This window comes from Xenopus tropicalis, chromosome 1 (genome assembly GCF_000004195.4).
Source record: "Xenopus tropicalis strain Nigerian chromosome 1, UCB_Xtro_10.0, whole genome shotgun sequence".
Lineage (NCBI taxonomy): Eukaryota > Metazoa > Chordata > Amphibia > Anura > Pipidae > Xenopus > Xenopus tropicalis.
This window is the reverse complement of record NC_030677.2, coordinates 80,282,560-80,306,787: the sequence shown is the minus strand read 5'-3', so window position 1 is coordinate 80,306,787 and position 24,228 is coordinate 80,282,560. Positions and strand designations below refer to the sequence as shown.

The following is a 24,228-nucleotide window of genomic DNA, read 5'->3' as shown; positions in this document are numbered from 1 at the left end:
ATATATACAATTACCTGTCAACCCAAAATTAAAGTAAAACAAAGAACTAAGCATTATTTAAGACCAATATTGATAAATATAGGCCAGCAAAATATTTTCTGTAATCTGTTGCCAATACATTTTAATACATAATTGAGCCAGCATTTGTAGATAGTCAGGATAATGCACAGGCCAATAATTTAGAACCATTAAAATATCTTTCAACCACCAAATGTGTAATTTTGAATATAACAAAGAACTTACGAAATAGAATTAGCAAAATTTACAGGGGTATTTCACCTTTAAATTACATTTCAGTATGATGTAGACTGATATTTTGGCACATTTTGCAAATTAGTCTTGCAAATTAGTTTTTATTGAGTTTTAAGAAACTTTTCAACAGCTTTACAGTTTAAAATAATAGTTTTTTTTTTTTGTTTTCTGGCTTCAGTTTATCCTTGCCACCAGGCACTAGTTTAAAGATAGACTGGAAGATGAGCAGGGGGGCCTGAACAGGAAGATAAGTAATAAAAAGTAATACAATTACAGACTCACAGAACATTTTTCTTGGCTGCTGGAAAGAAGCAGGAGAGGAAGATAATTAAAAAAATGAATAAAAACCAATTAAAAAGTTGCTAACAGAACATTTTATATCATACTAAAAGTTAACGTAATAGGTGAACAACCCCTTTAAGTAATCCACAATAATCAGCTTTTACTGTGAAGTTATAATAATGAAAGGAAACTAGTTACAAAGCATTACTTACCAACTCAATTTTTATGCCTATTTTACTTTAAAAAAAAAAAAAAAAAAAAAAAAACGTTTGTTTTATGCCTAAAACTAAATATGAAGTTTACAATGCTACAACTGACCTTTATTTCTGATGGGAAGATTTGTGGCGACATTGGCAGGGGGCTTGTCTGGTTCCTGGGGTGGTACGACCATTGGCAGTGCCTGCATTGGTACACGAGGAGCCTAAAACATTTGACACTGTCATTGCTATAATTCCTTTCTAACAGTTAGACATCACAGGTAAAAATATGTTTTTTATGCCTACTAAACGAACATGTAATTACAGGTGCATGAACATTTGTTAAATCTTTATATCTACATGTCTTAATACAGAATTAAATTTTGCTCAAAAGCCATACATAAACAAAATCAAGTGTCAGCAGTAGTTAAAGACGTTGTTATGCATCTATAATAAAGAATATGCATTACCCGGTTTAAGTCATGGGAAGGTGGGGTGAACTGTGTGACATCGGGTGGGGGTGCAGAGAGGAGGTTACTGGGATAATCCAACAGGTAACAAACTACACTAGTGTGTCCTCCCTTGGCAGCTTCAATCAGCATTGTGGAACCATCCTAAAATAAATGGAGAAAAAAAAAAAAAACACTTGAAAATCCACAGGTGGAAGACTAGCTTTAAAAGTAGAATACATTTTTAACAAATACACAGTTGCTGGTCAGTGGCTTTGCCCCCTGAAAGCAATACAGATTTTTTTTTTTAATTTTAATTCTGAGAAAAGTCTTAAATCTTTCATAGTTTGAGCGTACATCAATATTTTAAATCTGACAGGTTAAATCATAAAGCGGTTAGCAAACAGCAGTGAAAGATGAACTTAAGTAAGAAATATACCTTTAATCTGTGCGTTGGATCAGCTCCATGAGCCAGAAGCAGTTCTACAACAGCTAAATGTCCTCCAGCGCAGGCAAGAGACAACACTGTATGATCATTATTGAGTGTTGTCCTATTCACATTTGCCCCTAAAAAGAAATTAGAATGATTAAATTCACAAACACAGATGTTACATTGAAGCTTGAGGGACACACGGGAAGATTAGTCGCCCCGTTACAAATCTTCGTTGCCTCTCAAGGAAACTTGTGACTTCGGGAAATTGTAGCGACGCGTATGCCATCCCATTGTTGCCGGTGGGATGGCATTGCGGGGAAATTAGTCGCCCGCAGTAATTAAGATTTGTCGCTAGGTGACTAATCTCCCCATGTGCCACTGCCCTTAAGCACTATGACATGTGTATTGTACAAGAAAGACTATCTCCTAAAAAGATAAATGCAAAAGTAAAATTAATCCTACACTCATTGGAAAAAATATTTAATGGTTCATCTCCTTGGCTCAAGTATGCAATAACACTAACAACCCAATCACTGGTCATTTAAGGCCAGAAGACTGAGATGAACTGCAATAACAGCAAGTGTCTGACATAACTGAAAAAAAAATGCAAAATATAATCAATATGTCAATATAATCTTCAATGTTATATCTTGAATATTACAATGCTTGTGTTTTTATTATCAGGGTTCTGCATGAAGATACACAGCAAATTCCAAATATTATTTATGCTCTTACCCTTGCTTATGAGGAACTGAACGGTACAGACATGACCAGCTCTTGCAGCTTTCATTAAAGGAGTTCTTCCTCCTTCAGATTCATGTTCCTTTTACAAAAAAAATATACATGAATTTTTCTTAATCAAGGAAAGGTATATAAACCAGCATAAAACAAAACTCCTAGTGTTTCCACAATTTCTTCCAGCCAGTACAGCATCTCTGCATCCGTTGGTAGGTACAGGGAACATGACTATACTCATCTATTCCACCTGCAGATCAAACTAGCCTTCTTTAAAAAAGCAAGTAAAAATAGAATACTTGTTAAAAAAAAAAAAGAATTAAGAAACCCATTATTAGCCAATGACATGAGTAAGGGACACGAGTGTTTATAACGGTTGTAAAAAAAATATTTTATAGAGAATATTATTTCATACATTACATAGGATATACACTGTTTTTGTAATACATAAGGATATTAGAAATCTCATTGGAGTTTCATAACTATATGCACGGCTAAAGAATTATAATCCCCTCTTTTTATATGGTGCACACACAAATTTCAATAATTAATGAGACATAAGTGACATCACTAAGCACCATTTATATAAATGAAATCATGAGAAGCACAAAACCTGTAAAAAATAAAGTCCTAATTCAAATGTAAATCTGCTCAAATGTGTATGACCTGTATGAAAGTACTTGGCGTGCAGAATCTTGGCTTATTATGGTCATGAAACTGAAATAATTATGACCTACTTCAAAGGTCTACTTTGACAGCAACTTGAAGCAAAATTCTCAAAGACTATAGCCTAACTTGGAACTTTGGATGTGTTAGACAGAGTAGCAGATCACTACTGAAATGCAGAAAGGGAGTAATTTCCATATGTTAAATAGGACACACTAGAAAGCCTTTGAGGTCCAAAATACATGCATTAACATATTCTGCTCAACCCATCCAAGTAAACCCAGCACACACAACCCACACCTACCAATCTATACACTCACATACATAAACTATATATACATCCACTAATACTAACTGTAGATATTAGTATCACAATAGCCTTGGATATTCTGATTGTTCAAGAACTCATCCAGGCCCCTCTTAAAGGCATTAACAGAATCTGCCATTACCACATCACTAAAAAGGGCATTCCACAACCTCACTTCCCTCACCGTGAAAAACCACCTACGCTGCTTCAAATGGAAGCTCCATTCCTTTAATCTAAAGTGGTGACCTCTGGTGCATTGATTGTTTTTATGGGAAAAAAAGAACATCCCCTACCTGCCTATAATCCCCTATAATGTACTTGTACAGAGTAATCATGTCCCCTCGCAAGCGCCTCTTTTCCAGAGAAAACAGCCCCAACCTCAACAGTCTAACCTCATAGCTTAAATCTTTCATCCCCTTAACCAGTTTAGTTGCACGTCTCTGCACTCTCTCCAGCTCATTAATATCCTTCTTAAGGACTGGAGCCCAAAACTGCACTGCATACTCAAGGTGAGGCCTTACCAGGGACCTATAAAGGACAAAATTATGTTCTCATCCCTTGAGTCAATGCCCTTTTTTATACAAGACAGCATTTTATTTGCTTTAGTAGCCACAGAATGACACTGCCTGGAATTAGACAACTTGTTATCTACAAAAACCCCTAGATCCTTCTCCATTAAGGATACCCCCAATAAACTACTATTCAGTAGTTTGCGTTTATATTATTTCTACCAAAGTGCATAACTTTTTTTTTCAAATCGCTCTGCAAAGCGGCAGCATCCTGCATGGAACTTATAGTTTTGCACAATTTAGTGTCATCAGCAAAAATACAAACAGTACTGTCTATGCCCTCCTCCAGGTCATTAATAAACAAGTTAAAAAGCAAAGGACCAAGGACTGACCCCTGTGGTACTCCACTAACCACACTGGTCCAATTAGAAAATGTTCCATTTACCACCACTCTTTGTAATCTATCCTTCAACCAGTTCTCTATCCAATTATAAATATTATGTTCTAGGCCAATATTGCTCAATTTGATCATTAACCTTCTGTGAGGTACTGTATCAAACACTTTAGCAAAGTCCAAGTAGATGACATCAACTGCTATTCCAGCATTGAGGTTCCTGCTCACCTCCTCATAAAAGGCGAATAAATTAGTCTGGCAAGATTTGTTACACATAACGTAGAAAAAAAAAAATTAAACAGAAAAAGATTTTAGACCAGATGTCACACTTTCTATATAAATAAAAAGCGAAGAGTCAAGAATATCTCAAGTGGGGTACACTGGGGCAGCTTTAAGAATATCTGAGTGATACTTCAACAAATAGCCAGCTAAACTGCCTGACCCATATCTAGTGGGAAGGGGCCCATAGAGTTGGATGAAGACTCCTTAAAAACATAGCCCACTGGGTCACTGGTCAGCATAATTTCTCATTCTCACCAGCTTGCAACAAAATCTGATCAGTAAAATTAGTGTGAAGAGAGGGACACAGGCACACATCTTTCGCAAACTACTGACAACATTTTATGAAACATCTGCATGTAGGGCAGTTTTAATTTAATACCATGTTTAGGTATTTCATGATACTACATGACATTCTTCAATGTGACAATCCAATGGGTTATGAAAGTTACATCCAAGCCATATTATTTTCTATTTAAACAACTGACTATTCTTCTTTCACTCTCTAACTGCTGCCTGGTTGCCAAGTTAATAAAGCCATTGCAACCAGATAACCAAAAAAATGTATCTGTGTGGTAGTTTTCAAATTCTACAACATGAAAACAAATTGAACTTTTTATGCACTTTCTACAACAATAAATTTAAAGGAACAGTTCAGTGTAAAAATAAAACTGGGTAAAAGGGATAGACAAAATATGTCCCATATGCCCCACCCCCTCAGTTCACTGATTGGCTATTGACTGCTAACAGCTTAGAGAGCTGTGAGGAGGAAGTAGAGTTCTGCCCATTATGTTAGACACATGTCAGCTGCAGGATTTAGAGATTACATTTTTGCCTAACTATATTGAAGACATTTTTTTATTTTGCGCGGTCTATCTATTTTGCCCATTTTCATGTTTATACTAAACTGTCACTTTAAGGTAAAATATCCCTCTTAACCCTTCATGGTTTTGCATGACAGATAATGACCCATATAACAGTAACTCACCAAGTCTGCACCAGCTTGAAGCAACACATCCGCAACATCAGTATGCCCATTTTCACATGCATAAGTCAGAGCAGTGTCACCTGTTGCAGTTGTTGCTTGAACATTGGCTGCTAGAGGATAAAGATTAAAGAACATTCATTTTGTTGCATTGATTAAAGTTCACATTATTTCTGTAGTAAAAAGGTTAAAAAGGCACTATACTCCCTTTTTAAAATTTAACTCAATTAATAAGTCTTGTGCTAAACATGCTTTGTGCCTACGGTTTTAACTACAAAAAAATCTCTCTCTTTTTGTTATTTCTCACACAAAGGATAAAAACCCACATTTACACATAAAACAAATCAGCAGTCCCCTGAGAAGCTATTGTGCTCACTCACACAAAGCTGGTTTATAGCATAGGGGAATAAGGGTTTGTTTTTACGGATAGATTCAGTAGACTATGAATTTGTTTTGACTGTGTTCTCACAAACCCAAAAGCAGAATGTGATTTTCCTTTCAATTTTAGGTTTTGCCCAATTTTCTCTCTACGGTCCTCTGCAACCAGAACAAATGCTTCTGAACCCTATAACACTGCACTGGGCTCTGTAAAGGTAGGACAGCATCTTCTAGTCCAAAAAATCCCAAAACCCTAAGATCATACAACATATAACAGATAATCACATACCTGCAGCTAACAAGTATTTGACCAACTCTAAATGCCCTTCTTGAGCAGCTTCCATTAAAGGGGTGGAGCAACCAAGCTCAATATCTGCTCCTGCTTTAATTAGAAAATCTGCTACCTCCAAAAACCCTCCACAACAGGCAAGTGTAAGGGCAGTTTCTTGAGTCTCCTCTGTCTGCGCATTGATATTTGCACCTTTAAAAACAAAAATATTAGCATTTGTGCTAAACAATAACAATGTGAAGGCTATAAATATAGGAAATTATGAACCTTTTAATATTAGCGTAAATATATTATAAATTAGAGAGGAGTTCCATAACCATATAAAGTGCTTTTGCACAGGTCATGGAACTCTAACTTAATATCCTCTTATTTCATAATGGAGATACATATTTTTATGTAATATACAAGTCTTTTCACAAAGATGAAATCACTAAGAACCACTTAGTTACAGCTTATATCACTTCGCACCATTTAAAAAGCTACATTTTACAGGATATTCATGGCTCCAGTATATTTTTTAAAATAAATTAGCGATACTGGAACAATCTTAAAATAGGTTAGTGATTTTAAGAAAAGGTACCCTAAGAGATAGTCTGACATAGTCTGATGTGAAACTATGGCCTCTAACCCATCCTCAAATACACGTTAAATATGTGTGGGAACTGCTATATCTGGAATGCTTAGGACCTGGGGCTTTCCTGCAATCTGTACAAAAATAAGCTTAAACGCATTAAAAAATAATATGTTAACACATTAATAATGTTACCATATCTTAGATCTTTTTTGAATACGGAGTTTCTAGACAACACCATACCTATATTGAAAAATTAGTTGCGACTAATTTCACTCATTAACAAATTTCATTTTCTCACTATCTCTGTCTACTGCAGGGATCTAACCTATCAGTTGGGACCAAAATAAAAAATAAATATGTCTCCATAATACCCCCCCCCCCCCCCACCTAAATTCTACTGAGCCAGTTAAACTTGAACTTCATTGAAGTTCATTCTTAGACTCAATTTGGTTCTTGAGAAAAGGGTTAAGAAACCATAAACTACTAAAACTTCAGTGGGAAGACATGCAGTAAGGGTATTTCTGTAATATCATGCAGAACAGGGTTGCTTTCAAAAATCAACATTAATTTAAGTTAGTTCATATTAAAATTTAGCATAAGGTACTGACTTATTACAACGTAAATAAACAAAAACACTGTTCAAGAGAAAAAATACCCCTAAACAGAAACATGATCAACATTTGTACATATATCCAATATATTCACCAAATATTCACCAAATATTCAGTGAGAAGTCTTAGTGCATAAACTGAATCATTACCTTGCCCTAGCAGTAACGCCACCATTTCTTCATGGCCTTCCCTTGCTGCTTCCATGAGAGGTGTGTAGCCTTCATCATTTACTTCCTCCAGGTTAGCACCACGTTCAATAAGTAAGGCTGCCAGCTCCACATGACCACCACAAGCTGCCAAGGTGAGTGGAGACTCAAAAGAGTCTGCTGGCATATTTACCTGGGCTCCACTGTCAAGAAGCAACCGAGCTACCTCCACATGTCCATCCTAATACAAAATAAAATGAGATTGTTTCTATAATGCATAATTAGTATACCAGAGACATTTTCAACTTTAAGACTGTACTTTCTATCTGACAGATTTCAAATACTGGAAACATGCCTACAAGAACCATGGGCATTTCAACTACTCAATACGATCTATTAAACTATGCATACATTCTTTGTGTGTGTGTGTGTGTATTGCATCCTGAAAAAGTATCTGTAGGCTTTTCAAGGACAGTGTTAAAACATAAAAGTCACTTGGCAAGGACTATGTTAGCACATAAAAGTCACTTAGTAAGTGTCTCATAACTGCCCTGTACTCAAAGCACTTATCTCAGAGGCAAGCAGTTAGATTATACTTGCACATGTAAAATATCAAACATCAAAAACAGGATCATAGGAGGTTGAGCAGAAAACAGTGCCAGCACAGCATCAAGATATGGAAGGAATATGTGCCAAGCTAAATTTTTTCAATTTTTTTTTTAATAACTTCATGAGAAAATATCAGTAATGGAAAACATTCAGCACTGATGGTTAAAAATAGTTGTGTTAAAAAAATGCATTATGATTGTGTAGAGAAGGTGTCTGTGTAAACAGGAATTTAGAGAGAATACAGAATATAATGAGCTTGAGACCATTTAAATAGGTAAGCTTACCATACAAGCTTCCATTAAGGCAGTGTGCATTTCATCTGTTTTATGTTCTTGATCAGCTCCGGCCTCCAGGAGGAATCTTACCATTTCTAAATGCCCTGAAATTGCAAAGTAACCTTTTAGTGTAGTTATATAAAACAAATCATAAACAAATTTAATTTGCCATATAAGAGCAGACATTCTCATAACTAATAGTTAAAAACTAAAAATTAAAGTATTTATAAATAATTCCCCTTAAGGAACAATGACAAATGGTCTTTTTCAATTATTCGCAAAGGCTTAACCATTTATCTGAGTGGTTTCTTTAGTTCAACTAAATGGTCCGGAATTTGTAAGCATTTTAAACCCTTAGAAGTAATAATAAAATTGTAGCCTCAAAGAGCAATAGTTATTTATTTGTATGCTGGGGCCAGTGACCCCCATTTAAAAGCTAGAAAGAGGCAGGAGAGGAAGGCAAAAACTCAAAAACTATAATGAATAAATAAAGACCAATTACAAAGTTGCTAGAAATAGTACATTCTAAAAGTTAACTTAAAGGTGAGCCACCCTTTTAAGTCAAGACAATTACACTCTTCTTACCTTTATAACACGCTAAAGTAAGTGCGCTTTCCTTAAATTCATTGGAATGAGTATTGATTCCTGCTCCATTCTCCAGGAGAACCCTGGCCACTTCCACATGCCCAGCACTTCCTGCTTCCATTAGAGGCGTGTGACCATTTTCATTATGGTCCTCGATACTAGCACCTGATTCCAGCAGCACCTTTACAACATCCACATAGCCACCGGCACAGGCATATGTAAGTGCTGTGTTTCCTAAATAAAGAAGAAAATAATGATCTTTTGAAAAAGGTTTTTTCTATTAACATTACACATCTACTTAATGCTAATGATTTTTTTTTTTTAATACAGTAAAGGATATTCCTTTCATTGTTGAAAGTAAGGATATGTACTCAGAGTTTTACTGTTGCTGCTCTTGCACTTTGATAGCAAGGTAACATTTTTCTACTTCGAGAAGGAAAGGCTAGTAAAGAGTTAATCTCAAGCTGCAGGCATACCTTCAGTTGTCTCAATAGTGCCCTTAAGTCTCCCCATATTTCTCCTGTTCAGAAGATCTGAAGCCAAACAGGAAGAAAAAACGCTGAGCTGTGTAAAGAAAGTTCCCATAATGCCTCGCTCCTGCACAGACACTGGGACCAAGTGAACATGCTCAGTTAGACTACGAGTCAGCTTCCTGCTGATTGGCTCAGATCCACATTCCTAAGGGGGGGAGTGAGCTCTTAGCATTCTTGAGGGAGGGGGGAGCAGGAGAGAGCAGGAAGCTGAAAGCTGTGTGTCTCTGGCACAGGAATTACAGACACAACTAATCTTTTTACAGAGAAGTCAGGGCAGCGTTTCTGTGAGTGCTCATGGCTGTATTTACATAGACCTTTCTGATAAAGCTTACTTAGTTTTTACCTTTCCTTCTCCTTTAAATCTTCAATAAGGAAACTGATTTATTTTGTGTTTATATTTTTGCTATGAAACTATAAATGAACATACAGGCCGTTAAGAAGCCTTTGTTGTTTTTTTAGTTACCCCATCTGAGGTCGCTTCTAGGGATACTAGGTGAACCATTTTAAGACTGATATGCAGGATAAAGTATATTAGGTTGTAAAGCCTGCCTATGGGCAGGTCCACCATACATGGAGCATTGTCCCAGGAGTAGGCCAACCTCTAAAATTATTTCCTCCAGTACAGCATATATTTTTAATAAGCGGGCCAGGGTGAGGTACCAGCAGAATAAAACTTTATATCCTGCTTCAAGTAAAACTGTATTTATAAAGTTTTTTTCTGAGATTATTCCAAATTTTAACTATTTTTTCCTGTTAGATTTATCCCAAATTTTGTCTCCCATGATATAATTGTCTCCCATTTTACATTTAAGTGTGTTGATCTAATTATCGAGTATAGAAATGGCACCTTTGGGAATCATTTACACCATAATTTGCAAAAAGATGACATTAGATCATGATTGTCAGATTGTGACCAACATGAGGTCAGGATCTGAAAAGCCCTATACCTATACAGAGGGAGAGAAAAGTTTGCAGTTATTGCTTCTATTGCATATGCTCCTCTAGGGGTCAGTAACTGAGGTGAAACCCTTTTGCTTTCACCATGTAAACGACTGGAAGGTACATGGTTTTGTGACTTTGTGCAGCCACCTTGTCCCAAATTGACAGTGAAAGAGAAATACTGGGTAGCAAATTCCTTTTTTGGAATCTAAAAATAGGAGGAGGCAGCATACTGGTATATTCTAGGTCTACCCAAAGTGATTCTGATATTTGAGTGGCAGTGTAGCAGTTCCAACAGTTAGGTAATACCCAATCCTCCCTGCTGAAATGATCTATGTAGCATTGTTCTAGAGACCAGAGGGATTGCACCAAACACATTGTTACATTACAAAAGACTTATTGGGATAGGTAACACTTGAAAAAAATATAAAAGCTTAGGGAGTAAGCTAATTTTGATTGCCCAGATTTGTCCAATCCAGGAGATTTGATATGTCCCTAAGTCCCAAGAGTTTAGTCAATTTGCGATATCAATGAGAGTAATTAGCTTGGTACAAACTATCATAATCATTGGTCATCTGCACTCCTAGAAAGGGGATTAAGACCTTTTTGCATTCAAAACATAAGTTGAGAGTTAGCAGTTTGAGTCTTATGTGCCAGACCTATGTTAAAGGAACAGTAACACCAAAAAAAATGCAGGGAGATTAGTCACCTGCGACAATGAAGATTTGACGCGGGGCGACTAATCTCCCCGTGTGCCACTGCCCTTAAGGCTGGTAGGACTAGGGGAGTCTAGTCTCCTGCAGTAGTTAAGCTTTATCGCAGACAACTAATCTCCCCAAAATGCCTGCCCACCAGCAAGAATGTGAATTGGCGGTGGAATGGCATACGCGGCACTTCGGCTTTCTGAAGTCACATAACGAGAGAACTTCTGGCAACTTTGGAAAACCAAAGCGACGCATATGCCATTTCACCAGTGATTCACATTCTTGCCCATGGGAAGGCATTTTGGGAAGATTAGTCACCTGAGGTAGCGAAGATCTACCACAGGCGACTCATCTCCCCATGTGTCACCGGCCTAACAGCAACTGTACATAGAAGTGAAGGTGTCAGCTTGTTTCCATCCGCATTTCTTCAACAGCGCAATTTTAAGTCACAGGCCAATCACAATCACACTATTGAGGCTCCCAGTTAGGTCTTATTGAAAGTCAGTACTACTGACAACAGTATAGCAATATCAACTCATTTTATATCATGTGGCACAACTGACATTCGAAGGAGTAAAGAATGAAAAAAGGCAAACCTGTGGATGACTGGGAGTTAACATCTGCATCGTGGGCTAGCAGCAACTTCACAATCTCAACATGTCCCCCATTAGCAGCAGCCATCAAAGGCGTTATGTCTCCTTTTATTCCACGATCTTCAACATTAGCATGCATTGCCAGAAGAACCTAGTAATAACAGAATGCTTAAAAACAAGTACAATCAACAGTTTGTGTAATTGCCATTTTATACACGATTATTAAAATGCTGACCAAAAAAAAATTCAAGTGAGCTATCCAGAAAATTTTGGTCCTGCATTTTTTTTTTTTTTAAACGACTTAAAGCAAAAAAAAAAATCCAAACGAACCAATAGCATTATTCTAGTATTGCACCAGGTGACCAGCCCCACCCTAATCTATTCTCCACCAATAAGGATCCGTCCTGACCGCCGTGACTTTTAATCAGTGACCTCACCAGAGGGTGCCCTAAATCTGTGGGTTCCAGAGGCTACACTGCTATTCACCAATATGGATTTTAGCTGCTTTGTTACCATTAAAAAAAAGAGGAGGAAGGTATAATTACTGGTGGTGCTAAAATGTTAGGCAGCGATAATAATCGCTTACCCGTGACCCAGGGTCGGTGCTTCTGTTTGCTGAAAACTGCACCACTGGGTAATACTGTATGGATGCCACATCACTGTCTTTATCATCTTCCTGGATCCTCCCTATGGTTTGGTCTGGCTCCACATGCACAGTAAAGTGAAAAACAGAACTTAGAAGCAAGCAGATGGATTTCACTCAACTGTGCATGTACACCCAGCCCAGGGCCAGACTGAATACAACAGAATATTGTGACGTGGTGGTCCTATAGTAGCACCACGGACAACTGCAGTAAACCAGAGGACTGGCCCAGGGTAAGCGATTATAATCACTGGGGAGTGTCTAAAATTTGGTACACCCCCTTATGGTTAGTCGCCAATGATAGATCTCTGCTATCTATAGTGGGCAACTCACTCTGTGGGCCATCAGCCTTAAGTTCAAGGTACTGTTTTATTATCACAGAATAAAAAGAAAGTCATTAAAAATAATATTTTTCTTTCTCCCTGTATTTTGGAGTTTTCTGGATAATCAGTTTCTGGATAACAAATGCCAGCAGTGTCTTAAAAAATCAGTTTTATTTTAATAATATTCCTCCAAATGGGTAATCACAACTTTGTTAAAATATTACTTTTGTTTAATATTATTTAAACAAAGTCTATTAGCAATGGCACAAACCAATGCAATATTGACTAGCATTTATAAACATTGAAACAGGCCTGCAATTTTGTTTTAATAGATAACAGAAATTTAAATGGACATACAGGTCACCATGCATGCTATCTGCAAGAAATAAACAGGGGTTGAGCCATATTGAAAGTGCATGCTATGGAATAAAATTAAAGTCTGACTCTAAAAGAAGCAATATCCCATCCACCAGATTATACACTTTATCAGCACATAAATTATGTACAGTTGTAAGGGCCATCCCACCGGCAAGAATGTAAATCGCTGGTGGGATGGCACACGCATTGCTTTGATCGCCAGAAGTTGCCTCGCAAGGACTTTGCGTGACACAACAGGAGATGGCCCTGCATTTCTTTAAATTCTGATCAGACGGCTTAAATCAATGAAATAGATTCTCAGCTTGATACAAGGCCTTTATTTGTTAAAATTATCCTTCTCATAAACATACTAGCCTCTGTATCCCAACACCAAGAAATCAATTGTCCATAAATCAGCCAGATTTAATGTGGTTCTCTCCCAACGTTTCTGCATGCACCGCTGCTAGTATCCAATCGCATTCATACATGAGATATCAAACACAGGCAAAGATCTGCTCATTTGGCAACATTGCCAAACAAGTATTATTTATTAGTGTACAGCAACCTTTAAATGTCTCTTGCAAATCTGCCAATAACTGAACTATTAAAAGGAGAACTAAGCCTAAAAATGAATTTGGCTAGAAATGTCATATTTTATATACTGACTGCACTAGCCAAAAGTTTCAGCATCTCTATAGTACTAATGATATAGGTCTTTATACTTGTCACAGGAGCTCCTCATCTTGGATTCGGTTAGAACTGTCCAGGACAGTGCACATGCTCAGCGTGCTCTAAGCAGTTGTTGAGTAGCTGAACTTAGGGGTCATTGCAAATTATCAAGCAGAAAATGAAGCCGCCCTGCCATATAAATGGGTACTACAGATATGATTATTACATTCTGATGCTAATTGCACTGGTCTCAGAGCTGCCATGTTATGTGAATCCGAATGAATTACTAATAAGCCTTATGTTTCCAAAGGTTTCTGTTGAGTAATGTACTTTCAGTACAGTTTCAATTATACTCAACACAGACAATCTAATCTAAGAACACATGGCCCAAATTATTACCTGTGCCAGTTCGTAATATCCAGCTGAACATGCAAGGCAGAGGAGGGACTCTCCTTCTTCTGTGTGCTCATTAACACTTCGCCCTTCAATAAGTAATTTCCGCACAGCATTTACATCCCCTTCAGAGCAAGCTTCTGCCAAACTGCGGCTGTATGAGCAAGATTAAAAAAAGATTTTAGTGGGAAGTGGACTGGAAAATATAAACCACCTACGGTCAACAATAGTTATTTTCTTTTAAATAAAGAACATGCTGCTTGGGAAGCAGTTCATATAATAGTGGATGGTTGATCAGATAAATGTTGACCTGGTAAAAATTAACCTTATTGACACCTTATTAACCTTTAAATGATACCTTAAAATAAATAAGGCCCGAGCACTCTGGCCTCAGGTCAAAAAGAAAGAAATGTTCTAACAAACACCACAACATGCAATGGGATTCTGCAAATGCCCAGATAACAACAGCAGTTGGAATGTTTGGAGGTGAGTATTTGTAACTTGCTATAATTTACGTAGCAAATTACATATGTATATACAGGTTATGCTTAGGTAAATTTACAGAAAAGGTGACTTAACACTTGCAGCTCTGTTTTGTAGGCCAAGGAGGCAAGTATCCATATAGAAGCAGTTAATTTACCTTTAGTTAAGTAGATATTTTTAGTTTTTTTTATTAATAATCATTGAATACAAACCCTACAGTGCATAAATGGTATATTTTTCTTTGGTAAAACAAAAAAAAGGGAACAGCCCACCATGTTAAACCAAGTAATAGTGAAACATTCTGAATATTACTGTCAATTATTGACAGTGGTGCTTGAAAGTTTATTAAACCCTTTTAAATTTTCTATATTATTTTATATGAATGTAAGAGGGGGGTCACACCAAATACAGAGAGCTCGATTCACTTACTTTTGCTACATGCTGATATGTTATTGGACTTTTTTTCTCAATAAATAAATATCCAAATATATTTTGTTCAACTAGTTTTCTTTATCTACTTTTAGGACTTAAAGATCAGATGATGTTTTAGGGCATGTTCATATAAAAATAGGAATTTAAAGGGTTCACAAACTTTCGAGAACCAGTGTAGAACATTATTATAAATTTATTATATTAAACTTTCATTACCATAATAGGAACTAAATAGAAAAATAAAATGCCTTTTGACATGAGCTAATTCAGCTGGGCATTAGTAAAAAAAAAAAAAAAGTGCGTAAACACCATTTGAACTGACAGAAATATAAAGGTACTTTTCACAGACATATCCGATTCCCCAGATTGAAAGGAAGCTATGATAGTGTGTCTGTGCCCACTGAGACCAGATTCCTCAATCTCTTTAGGCGCAGTGTCAAAATGGAACAAGATGAGGGAGGGTCTGCGTCTGCATTACTGTGATCTTACTGGGATAGGGGGGGGGGGAGAGAATACAGGCAAACTATCATGAGTCTCTTCTAAATCTATGGAAAGGATTCATTTGAAAAAAACAAAACAAAAAAAGTATATTTATTTTGGAATCTCATGGTGTACGGCCAGCTTTGTCATGTAGATACATCCATCCAATAAAAACTTATGTACACTCTTAGGGCAATTTCCCACAAAGAAATTAGTTGCCCACAATAGATCTCTGCTACCACAGACAACTAATCTCTCTAAAATGCCTTTCACCGGCAACAAGGGAAATAACCAGTGGAAAGGACTAGGCATCGCTTCAGGTTCCTGAAGATGAGCGAAGTTGCCTGCTGCAAGAAACTTTGTGCAACTTCAGAAAAATAAAGCAATGTGTAGGCCTTTTCCCTTTGTCACCAGTGCAAAGACATTTCAGAGAGATTAGTTGCTCACAGTAGCAGAGATCTATTGCGGGCGACTTTTCTCTCTTTAGGACATTACCCTTAACAGAGCTAAAATCACCACTTAAATACTAAAACAACTTACTTGTCCGTCTGCCCTGCATTTGAGGTGCTCTCAGCTCTCATTCTTGTAAGTGCAGCAGCAGCTTCATCCAACGCACAGCTGACCGAAGAGGTCAATCTACGGAGTACTTCAGGATCTGCGAAGGCTTTACCATCAGCAGTGGATAATTTACCAATTCCTTGTTAGCACAAGTCGCGAAGCCAGTTAGTAGGTGAATATAAAAATTCAAACCAAAAACAAAAATGGGAAAGATACCTAGGGTTAGTTAAATTCATGCAATAAATTAGTAAAACATGGCTGAGACAAGCGTGTTTGGCTGAATATTAAAAATCTACCATGCAGTTCATGAAGAAAGGAGAAGAAAGGGTAAAAACTAAGTAAGCTTTATCAGAAAGGTCTATGTAAATACAGCCATAAGCACTCACAGAAATACTGCACTGACTCCTCTATCAAAATAAACAGGATTTCTTGTCTCCTTTTTTACTGTGCCAGAGACTGCACAGCTCTCTTCTCTCTCCTGCTCCCCCCTCCCATAAGAATGCTAATAAGTCCCCCCCCTTAGGAATGTTTGATGTAAGCCATGCAGCAGGAAGCTTCCTCAGTCTTACAAACTGCACATGTACAGGAGTCTTGGTGCAGGAGCGTGGCATTATGGGAAGTTTGTTTACAGAGGTCAGCCGTATTTTTTCCTATGAGGTTTCTGATCATCTGAACAGGCGAAATATGGGGAGACTTAAGGGCACTATTGAGAGAACTGAAGGTATGCCTGTATCTTGAGATTAACACTTTATTAGCCTTTCCTTCGCCTTTAAGATTATCCCAAATCCTTTACATTTGTATAGTAGCAGAATAATACTACTATATTTTTGGTAAAGTAAGTAACAGGCAAAAAAAGGAGGGGGGTATGCAAATATTTTTTTAAGCCTTCAGCAAAATGTAATAGAATAGTGCATTGACTCATTTTCAGATTTCATTACTGTTCCGTGGCTTCCTAAGGTTAAAAGCAAGTGGTATAACCATAGAACAAATCTAAAAATCCTATACCCCTTAATCATAGCAGCTGGAAGATGACAGCTAAACATCTCTGTTTAAAGGAAAAGTAACACTAAAAATTTTTAAGTAAAAAATCTATTCTACCCTCCCCCAATAATTGCCCTATCCTTCCCAGCGTTTATTATTTTAAATGCTTTATTAGAAAATACCTTGTAAAAAAGTTGCATCCGGTCATTTCAAATACATCGATACAGCGATCCAGAAGATGCAGAATCCACTATGCGACGATCGACATCTCCTCCTAGCCTTCAGGCTAGGAGGAGATGTTGATCGTCGAATAGTGGATTCTGCATCTTCTGGATCGCCGTATTTTAAATGACCGGATGCTACGTTTTACAAGGTATTTTCTAATATAGCATTTAAAATAGTAAACGCTGGGAAGGATAGGGCAATTATTGGAGCAGGGTAGAATAGATTTTTTACTTTAAAAAATTTTAGTGTTACATTTCCTTTAAGGGGTACTAAAATAATTTTGCAAGAGACATAGAATTTGTTCAATCCCAATATCTATGGGCAACCGTGGACTGACTATTCCCTTCGTCAGCTTCTTTAATGGTCACTGCGACAACAAAACACAGAACATAAAATATGGCTAGTCCAGATTCGTTTTCTTTTTTTTTTTTTTTGGTGGGGGTGGGATAGATGTACTAAATCAGGACAGGTTCACTATGCTCTTATCTTGCAAAGAGAAAATACATATATACCATTTCCCATCCTCTGGATTAGGTGCTTTTTTTTTTAAACTTAGTTTGGCTTAAACCGCAACAAAGTTCTCACTAATCGGTGAAAGGCTGCAGTGCATAAGTGGTGAGGAAAACACACAAAAATCAAAGTAAACTGTTTAGGTGTCCTTAAAATCAAAGCAAACTGGAATTATGGCAGAAGAAATCATCATAAAATGTTTTAATTAGTGATGAGCGAATCTGTCCCAAAAGATTTGCAAAGCGGTGAAAAATCCATGAAACAACGTGCTTGACAATTTTTTTTTGACATGCGTTGTTTCGTTTTACGCGACAATCTTTTTTGATTTGCACAGCAATTATTACACTACAAATTTTGTCGCCCGTTTCGCTAAATAATCCACCAATGCCAAAAAGCGGAAATTCACCGCAAATCCACGCCTGCTGAATTATTTCACCCATCACTACTACTACTTAATATACTTCAGCTTTCATGCTACAGGTCTTGGACCCCTTCTCTGGAAACCTATTATCCAAAAGTTCTGAATTACGGAAAGGCCTTCTCCCATGGACTCCATTTTAATCAAATAATACACATTTTTTAGTAGATTTAGGTAGAAGATCTCAATTACGGAAAGATCCCTTATGCGGAGTACCCCAGGTCCCAAACATTCTGGATAATGGGTCCCATACCTGTACTACACAGGGATTAACAAGATAATGCAATAAATGGTGCCACTAACCGCAGCCAATCAGGTAACCAGGTGACCACTAATAACTACCTGCTAATTGGTGACTAGACAAGTTTGCACCTCTTTATATAACTTCCTAACAATTCAGAGGACAGAGATACACAGTAGGTATTTTAAAGCATACAAACCTGCAGCTTCAAGCAGAGCCTCCAGTCTAGCTTGCGTCTCGGGGTCTACGGTTCTTAAATCTGTTCCGTCAGCTGTACCAGATAAAAGGAGTTTTGAAGCAGTCTCCAGCATTGGGGTTTCCAGATCATCTTGATCCAAAATGAAGGATTCCACCTGCAATAAGATCAAAACAAAAATAAGACATCACAATGTAGCCAGTTCTCTATAGGATAGAAGTTATGTTCTGTAAAGAGGTTTACTCTTTACCTAAAAAAAAAGATCTTTCTTTGCAGATTCCTACCGGGATCCTGGCTGCTGTAAGACTAGTGGCCCTGGGATTAATTCCCTATGCATTTAGCCTCTCCAATCAGAAGCCCCTTGTACCAAGTAACTGTTAGTGAACATTGTATGACTTCACTTACCGCAAATTAAAGCTGGCCATACACGTGGCGATCTCACGATGTTTCGTACGACCGTCGGTCGCACGAAACATCGTCAGATCCGCCACACACCATTCAGGGCTGAATCGGCAGGTAAGGAGGTAGAAACAATAGGATTTCTACCTCCTTCTGCCGATTCAGCTCTGAAGGGAGAATTTTGGTCAGGCGCCTTCTATGGCGCCCGATCAAAATTTTCTAACTTGGCCGATCGGCGAGCCGACCGATTTCAGCAGCTTCCTGCGATATCGGTCGGCTCGCTGACATGCCATACACGCACCGATTATCGTACGAAACGAGGTTTCGTACGATAATATCGGTGCGTGTATGGCCACCTTTAAACTTATCAGTGACAGATTTCCACCTTACTTAAAACAAGTACTAGTATAAATCAGTATACTTTCTTAACCATTTAGTGTAGGCTTAGTTGCAAGACTGAAGTGTTTGGGGAAAATGGCATTATGCATGACAGAGAAATTTAGTAAGGATTTGGGTATAAATACAGAGTAACAACCCAAAAAGAGCCCTATAACACCAAACTTTATTGTACACTGCATCAGTGATGGTGTAATAATTAAACCATTCAGTAAGTATTTCAAGAACATTCTAAATAAAAAGCAGTATAAAACCTTAGTTTCCAAACATCAGAATTTTACACTACACTAAACAAAACATAGTAAAAATGCTAAACAATTAGTGCTATACTGCATAAAATCACATTGTATGTGTTTAATTGGTTACTTAAGTTATGGGACCTGTTTCCGAGAATACTTGGGACCAGGGGTTTTCCAAATAAGGAATTTTTCTGGAATTTGGATCTCCATGCCTTAAGTTTACTTAAAAAAATAATTTAAACATTAATTAAACCAAAAGGACTGTTTTGCCTCTAATAAAGCTTAATTATATCTTAATTACAATCAAGTATAAGGTACTTTTTTATTAGAGAGAAAAGGGAAATCATTTTTAAACATTTGAATTATTTAATTAGAGTGGAGTCTATGGAAGATGGCCTTCCTGTAATTTGGAGTTTTCAGGATAATGGTTTCTGGATAACAAATCCCATAAGCTGTATATGGTGCACCCTATCACTGGTTTGCACAACTGTATAGCTACAACACACATTCTTATAATTAGTATCTTCATGGATTGAATACAAAATGCTGACTGACAAATTTCCATGTGAAAGTGTGCACTTGCAAGTAACTCCCATAAATGTAAATTGTTTTGTTCACTGGCCACTGAGCTTTTAATTGGTATGGGGTGAAGACACTAAAAATCTCAATGTGCCCTTAAATATGTTTTAGAGAGAGAGAGTATTTTATTTTCCCTTGAAGCCATGGACCTTAAGGGGGCTTCAGTTACAATTACTGGGGGTTGCCAAAATGTTACTCCCCAGTAATTGTAATTGCTTACATCAGTGAACTGCACTGACTACACATCCGCGTTCCCCAGGATCTCCTCAAAAGGAGAAGGAAGAGGATAACTTGCCTGCATTAACCCCTGGCCAGTGCAGTTTTCTCCTAACAGGTACACAGGCTAAGGGGGGTTTCAGGTAAGTGATTACAATCACTGGAGGATGCCAATCATTTGGCACCTAACAGTGATTTAGCTTTTCCTTCTCCTTTAAACCCAAAATAATTGAAACAAGTGATCCAAAAGTACTAGGAATTACATTAAAAGGACAAGCAAACTATTCAAAAAATCTTAAGTATTAATTGATTTTGACAACAGGAAGAGTTAGATAACAAACCGGATAAACGGTTTAAGGTAATGGCATAGAGCCATAGAGACAAAAATGTGCCAAATCACTGTGTTCCATTAACCTAAGTGCAGAGAAATGTAAGTACCTTCTTCAGGAAATGCATTCAAATTAGTAAATGTGAGATTCTTCTTTAAAGATGGGTCTTTATTAGCACAAAGGCTAGGACATAATTGGTCAAAGGTAGCAAAGAATTAATGAAAGACAAAATATAGAAAAACTTGCTGGCTTTACTAAGATGTGAAAATAAAGAATACCATTTTTCAAATTGACAGGCTGAAATTTTGAGAGATTTTAATTTCATGATACAGGTATAGGACCCGTTATCCAGAATACTCGGGACCAAGGGTATTCCGGATAAGGGGTCTTTCCGTAATTTGGATCTCCATACCATAAGTCTACTAAAAAATAATTTAAACATTAATGAAACCCAGCAGGATTGTTTTGCATCCAATAATGCTTATTTATATCTTAGTTGGGATCAAATACAAGGTACTGTTTTATTACTACAAAGAAAAAGGAAATCAGTTTTAAAATTCGCAATTATTTGATTAAAATGGAGTCTATGGGAGATGGCCTTTCCGTAATTCAGAGCTTTCTGGATAACGGGTTTCCGGATAAGGGATCCCATACCTGTACAAGTAATGTTGTGGCCTACTGAACAGATAGACAAAGGACTGGTGCTGTTTTATTATTAGAGAAAAAGGAAATAACTAATTTTTTAATTCAAATTCAATATATGGAAGATGGCGTTCCCATAATTTTGGGGGTAATGAGTTTCCGGATAACAGATCCCATACCTGTATGCACAGTGGGCAAAAAAACCATGTAAAATGTCGCTAGTGGACAAGGTTGCTGCACTGATACCCATGAATATCAGTGCAATGCAGGCAATTAACTGCTCCTCCAAACTTCAAGTTTAACCCCCAATGAAGGCCTGTGCATTCCCAGAACAATCCACAAAAGACTGCAGGTCTAGCAGCTCACAGGCAGGTAAGTGTTGGTGCTATGTCAATGGCTGGCTAGCCTAGCAGCCATTTTACCACACAAGCTTTAAATAAAGCAAACTGGCTCTGTTTATGGATTTGTCTGCCCACTTGAACTGCACGTTTTATAGAATATATAAAAAACAAAACCAGAAAGTTCACAAATATAATATGCCATCCAATGACAGGACCACACAGTAGATATGTTATGATGATGATCCTGGGGAGCAGCAAGCAATTAAGTTGAACCTTTATTGCACTTGATTGCACTTCCGGCTGCTTCTCTATATACTCTGCTATGCCAGGGTCACCCAAAGCTCATGAAACAATCATTCAATAATATTTAGGAATGCAGATATATATTTATCCTAGATCTCAACCTAACTGATATTTACGGCAATGGGGTGCTTCATCCCTTGGTGGGAAGTCTCCTCCCCACAGGTGACGCAGTACCAGCTCCTGCACATCTGTTGGATCTGCCACATGTAAAACACATTACATGCATCAAATCTGACTTATCACTCAAAAATGCCTCCTTTCGCATTTTAGGGCAATTACCAGGAATCTGAGCATGTGATTCAAAGAAAAATGAATGAGCAGTTAATGTCAGGCCCTTCTTCGCCCATGGAGAGGAGATTTCTCACCAGGCAATGAAGCTCCCTGTGCTTTCAGGTGTATGAAGGAGGGCAAGTGGCCATGCTCCCCATATCTCAGCCTGACTAGCATTCATGCTCCTCTTGCCACTGCTCCAGGCCCCACAGTTTCGGAATCCATGGACAAGAGTGAACAAACAAATTTGATTTTATTTATACAATTAGAAATTAAAATTATATTTTAAGATGCAGATTACCTCTCTGTTAAAGGGCACCTATCATCAGAAGAAGGTTCTGATGTGCAGGTTACAAAGCCAGTTCTGTTGGAATGACCAGTAAAACAATTAACAAACCCGAGGAATAGGGATAAGCTATGCAGTTATTCTCTTGCATTAAGTGTAAAATAAATTTTTATCAAACAAAGAACGGCAATGTCATCAGATTTGCATGATATCTGTGAATATTGCTTAATAGGGAAAACAGACACATTCACACTACAAATAAGAGATAAGCTATATACAAAACAACAGTAAAGCTGTTGCTGTAGCTCAAATGCCATCCGTGGCTCTTTAAACTGGAAAATTGCCAAGCAATAGTTTGTAGGTGCTGGGTCAAGAAAATTTTAATAACTTTTTTGTTGTTAGGTTTTAAGCTAGTGCCACATGGGATTCTCGGCCTATAGATAAACAAAGGCCGAGAGTCTGCCCCATGCTTGAAAAATCTGATAGTTGTAGCTGCACCCAGAGCCATTGCGTCAGCCTGGGTGCAGCCACACTTAACAGAATTCACCATGAAACTGCTCACACAAGCTGTTTCTTTCTAAATTCTGTTTAGCGTGGCTGCACCCAGGTTGATGTAAAGGCTCTGAGTGCAGCCACAACTTACAGATTTTTTAAGTGTAGGAAAAGATTCTCAGCCTGCCTTTATTCGACAGGCCAATAATCCACCCAGAGTGGTACTAGCCTTAAAACATTACTGATCCTTTAATCAGAGGGCTATAACTATACATTGTTTTAGGAGTCAAGCCAATATAAGAGCTAAGCAGAAACTGATTCTCCTAGGCTCTCCTAGAACCGTGGCGCAGGTTTAGCCAAAAAACTTGATTATGATGGTGGTACAGCATCAACATCAGCCCCAATATTATAAAGTTACAAATACAAAATAACAGTATACAAGATTGTGAAAGATCAATGGGCTTTACAAAGTAATAATTTGAGAAACTTTCCCTTTAACACCATGCTTGTTCAAAAATGCTGAGCAAAGGTCATGTAACTTGTACAGCTAACAGATGAACTTTCGGATCATGGAATTGTGTAACAGTGTTATAAACATTCTAGAATAAGAAATGCATGTTGAGAAAAATATAACATGGTTTGTGTCCGTTCTCAGGAAAGAAATGGGATAAATGTTCAAATTTACACATGATCGATTACAAAGAGCGTTGGTAAATGGAAACATTTTCTAATTTGACCAGTGCTGTTAGTGGAGTACCATGGGGTCTGTCCTTTGCAAGGCTATGCACTTTGGCAGAAATAACATCAATGCAAGGTAAACACTAAACCCTAGTGTGTTGGCCTTCTTAAAGGAAAACTATACCCCCAGAATGAATACTTAGCCAACAGATAGTTATATTATGTTAAGTGACCTATTAAATTTACTGATAAACATGTTTATCAGTAAATTTTGCCCTTTTACATCCTTTCCCTGGATCCACCATTTTGTGATGGGCTGTGAGCTCCCTCAGAGAACACATGACCAGAAATAATGCAGTTCTAACTGTAACTGGCTGATGTGGCCTAGCATCTATGTGTGCCTTGGCTTGTTTATGTGCACTGTG

At 37.5% G+C, this 24,228-nt stretch overlaps 1 protein-coding gene across 7 annotated transcripts in view; it reads right to left on the bottom strand.

Moving 5' to 3' along the window:
- ankrd17 (ankyrin repeat domain 17) overlaps nucleotides 1-24,228 on the bottom strand; it is a 79,056-nt gene that overhangs the window by 33,525 nt on the left and 21,303 nt on the right. For 5 of the 7 annotated variants that reach the window (XM_002940353.5, XM_018089479.2, XM_004911071.4 and 2 more), the window contains 13 exons: nucleotides 18,637-18,790; nucleotides 16,045-16,201; nucleotides 14,116-14,263; nucleotides 11,728-11,875; nucleotides 8,956-9,189; nucleotides 8,380-8,474; nucleotides 7,490-7,727; nucleotides 6,156-6,347; nucleotides 5,492-5,601; nucleotides 2,349-2,436; nucleotides 1,620-1,747; nucleotides 1,202-1,345; nucleotides 853-955 (listed from right to left, as the gene is read on the bottom strand). In XM_002940353.5, coding sequence (XP_002940399.3) covers nucleotides 853-955; nucleotides 1,202-1,345; nucleotides 1,620-1,747; nucleotides 2,349-2,436; nucleotides 5,492-5,601; nucleotides 6,156-6,347; nucleotides 7,490-7,727; nucleotides 8,380-8,474; nucleotides 8,956-9,189; nucleotides 11,728-11,875; nucleotides 14,116-14,263; nucleotides 16,045-16,201; nucleotides 18,637-18,790 — 1,939 coding nt within the window. The remainder of the gene's footprint in view (nucleotides 1-852; nucleotides 956-1,201; nucleotides 1,346-1,619; nucleotides 1,748-2,348; nucleotides 2,437-5,491; nucleotides 5,602-6,155; nucleotides 6,348-7,489; nucleotides 7,728-8,379; nucleotides 8,475-8,955; nucleotides 9,190-11,727; nucleotides 11,876-14,115; nucleotides 14,264-16,044; nucleotides 16,202-18,636; nucleotides 18,791-24,228) is intronic. The other 2 variants (XM_018089478.2, XM_031903292.1) reach the window with 2 other exon arrangements.